The sequence below is a fragment of the Mandrillus leucophaeus genome, unplaced genomic scaffold (assembly GCF_000951045.1).
Source record: "Mandrillus leucophaeus isolate KB7577 unplaced genomic scaffold, Mleu.le_1.0 Scaffold265, whole genome shotgun sequence".
Lineage (NCBI taxonomy): Eukaryota > Metazoa > Chordata > Mammalia > Primates > Cercopithecidae > Mandrillus > Mandrillus leucophaeus.
The window spans coordinates 1,286,615-1,289,521 of record NW_012102754.1 but is presented as its reverse complement, the minus strand read 5'-3'; the positions used below and the strand labels follow the sequence as shown (position 1 = coordinate 1,289,521).

At 37.6% G+C, this 2,907-nt stretch overlaps 1 protein-coding gene across 2 annotated transcripts in view; it reads right to left on the bottom strand.

Annotated features, from left to right (window-relative positions):
• Positions 1-2,907, bottom strand: part of ULK4 (unc-51 like kinase 4) — a 780,596-nt gene that overhangs the window by 607,884 nt on the left and 169,805 nt on the right. For both annotated transcript variants that reach the window (XM_011984288.1, XM_011984289.1), the window contains one exon: positions 1,569-1,730. In XM_011984288.1, the coding sequence (XP_011839678.1) occupies positions 1,569-1,730 (162 nt within the window). The remainder of the gene's footprint in view (positions 1-1,568; positions 1,731-2,907) is intronic.

Here is a 2,907-nt window from a genome sequence, read left to right as displayed (position 1 = left end):
GATTTAGCAACATGAAAGTTACTAGTAACCTTAGCAAGATTAGCTTCAGTGGTATTTTTTGGACAGCACCAGACTGGGCTAAAAGAGTAACGTGGGCCAGAAAGGAGCAACAGTATGCAGCAATAACTCTTTAAAGAGGTATGGCTAGGAATGGGGGGATATGCAGCCAAGATTGTGTGTGTTGTGGGGGCGGCGGAGGTGGTAAATTAAAAAACACTGAAATGCTGAATAGAAGGATCTAGTAGAGAAGAAAGATTTGAGATTCAGGAAAGGGCAAAAATAACCATTTGAGTGAGGTTCCCAAGAAGGGACCAGGAAGAAGATTTAGAGAAACATGAAGAGGTTTGTCTCTGACAAGAGAAGGAACAGCTTGTCAACGGTACCAGGAAGGACAGAATTGAGAGAGGACAGATGTGAAGGTAAATAAGTCTACTTATATGGCAGAAGGCAGTTGGGATAGTTCCCATCAGATGCCTTCACTTTTCCCTGGGCAGCAAGGGGAAAGTCATGAGTGAGGATGTGTGATGAAAATGAAGGGTTGAGGGTATAAGGAAAGAAGACAAAGTAAGAAATTGCCACAGAGAGTAGAGCAAGAGTGAGCTGAACTACAGAAATACAACAAGGATGCCACATAGCATTTGAGAGCCCAGACAAGACTGCTAACTCAAAGGGGTATTTAAATAAATCATAGGAGAGAGGGTTATATTTGTTCAGTAGACTATTAAATTGATACAAGTGCGTTAACACATCTTTATACATAATTATCCTTTATACCAAGTTATTATAACCACATGAGTAAAGTAGTAGGCAACCAATCAAAACACAAAAACAGCAAAATCACAGATGCTTGAACATTAAAATGAATTCATCTGAACCACATGATAAACTCATTTGACACAAAATCTGAATGGGGATGCTAACAGGGAAAAGTCAGGGAACACTAAAAATATAACAAACCAAACACTGTACCCCATATACTGCCACAGTTTTCTACTATCGCCTCTAAATTGTTTTTGAGGCTGGGTGTGGTAGCTCATCCCTGTAATTCCAGCACTTTGGGAGGCCAGGACAGGCAGATCACTTGAGGCCAGGAGTTCAAGACCAGCCTGGGCAACATGACAAGACCCCACCTCTACAAAAATACAAAAAATTAAGCCAGGCCTGACGGTGCATGCCTGTAGTCCCAGCTACTTGGGAGGCTGAGGCAGTAGAACTGCTTGAACCCAGGAGGTGAAGGTTGCAGTGAGCCGAGATCACACCACTGCACGCCAGCCTGGACAACAGATGGACACTCTGTCTCAAAATAAATAAATTTATTAATTAGTTTTTGAAACCATAATACCATAGTCCTAACAAGGTTTTACTGAAATTCTCTTACAGTCTCAAAGTTTTCCAGCTCCAAGTTTTCAAAATTCTCTTTTAGAAGAAAATCAAGTTATTTCTCTCAATATTACTCTGAGATTTCAGTTTCCTACTTATTCAATTAAATTTATTCTTATTCTAATATTTTCTTCAAGCTTGCTGTTTAAAGATACCCAGATATATCCCCAAAACATGCTTCATCTTACCGATACTGCTGTTATCCTAAGAGAATCGGCAGTGGAGTGTCTGAATAGGTACCATAAAATGGGTCCGATTTCTCCTGTAATAAAGCCCTGGGCCTGAGCAGAAAAGGTGGTACAGACATTTTCAATAATTTTTGCTGCCATGTGATTCACAACACGCTCTTCCTAGAAAGGATACAGATCAAGGAGATTAAAATAATGTTAATTAGTGTGAGAAATAAATACATGTCATTTCTTTATAACCATTGCAAATAATGTTATGATACCAAGACAGCATCATCTGCCTCTGGATGTGTTAGGCACCTTGGGAGGAATGATAACTCTTTCAGGTCATTATGAAACTATTACAAATAATCATTTGATTATTCACTAGCAAGCTATCATAACATAACCCTCCATATATTTTAATAAAACAAAGAATTGTGAAACATATTTCACACGAAGGTTGCAGTGAGCTGTGATCACACCACTACACACCACTGCTGAAACAACCTGGAAATACCTTTCTTAAGGCTCTCCTTGATGTCCCTTATTTAGGCAATCTTTCCACACTGGCTGATTGATGGACAGGTTATTCCTAGGACTGGATGACTTCTGAGATGTGACCAAATTAATCCTAGAGTAAAAGCCATTCTGGATGGTCCTAATGCTGCCAAAAAGCCTCAAAAAGATTCAGCTGTTTTCAGGTAATATAAATGAGTCCAAGGAAAAGCCCAGAAGTACTTACAGAAATTTTAAAAACTTCAGCACCCCATGATATAAAATTCACAGTGACTAACATCTAGTTAAACATTGCCAAGCATGCAAAGAAGCCAACAAATATGATTCATAATTCAATCAGTAGAAATGACTGATAGACTTAATAGAAAGGTATTAAACGGCTACAATAAATGTAGTCCAAATACTCAAGAAGGAAGAGGAAAGCAAAAATATAAGGAGAGAAAAAAAATACATAAAAATGACCCGAATCAAAAGTCTAGAGATAAATAATGCAATGTCTTATATTAAAAATACACTGAATGGGATTAACAGATTAGACACTACAGACTAAATGGTTAGTGAACATGAAGATATAGCTATTAGCAATAAAAATCTATCCAAAATAAACACAGAAAGAAATTAGACTTGAAAAAAAAAAAAAAAAGAGCATCAGTGAACTGTGGAACACCTTCAAAAGACATCATAAATGTGTAGTTGGAAAAATGCTTGAAATATTGTCTGAGAATTTTTCAAATTCATGAAAACTGGTAATTCCAGGTCTCAGAAGCTCAACGAGCCCTATGCAGAAGAAACAAAGAAAAATGACACCAAGGTACATCATAATCAGACTGCTTTAAAAAAA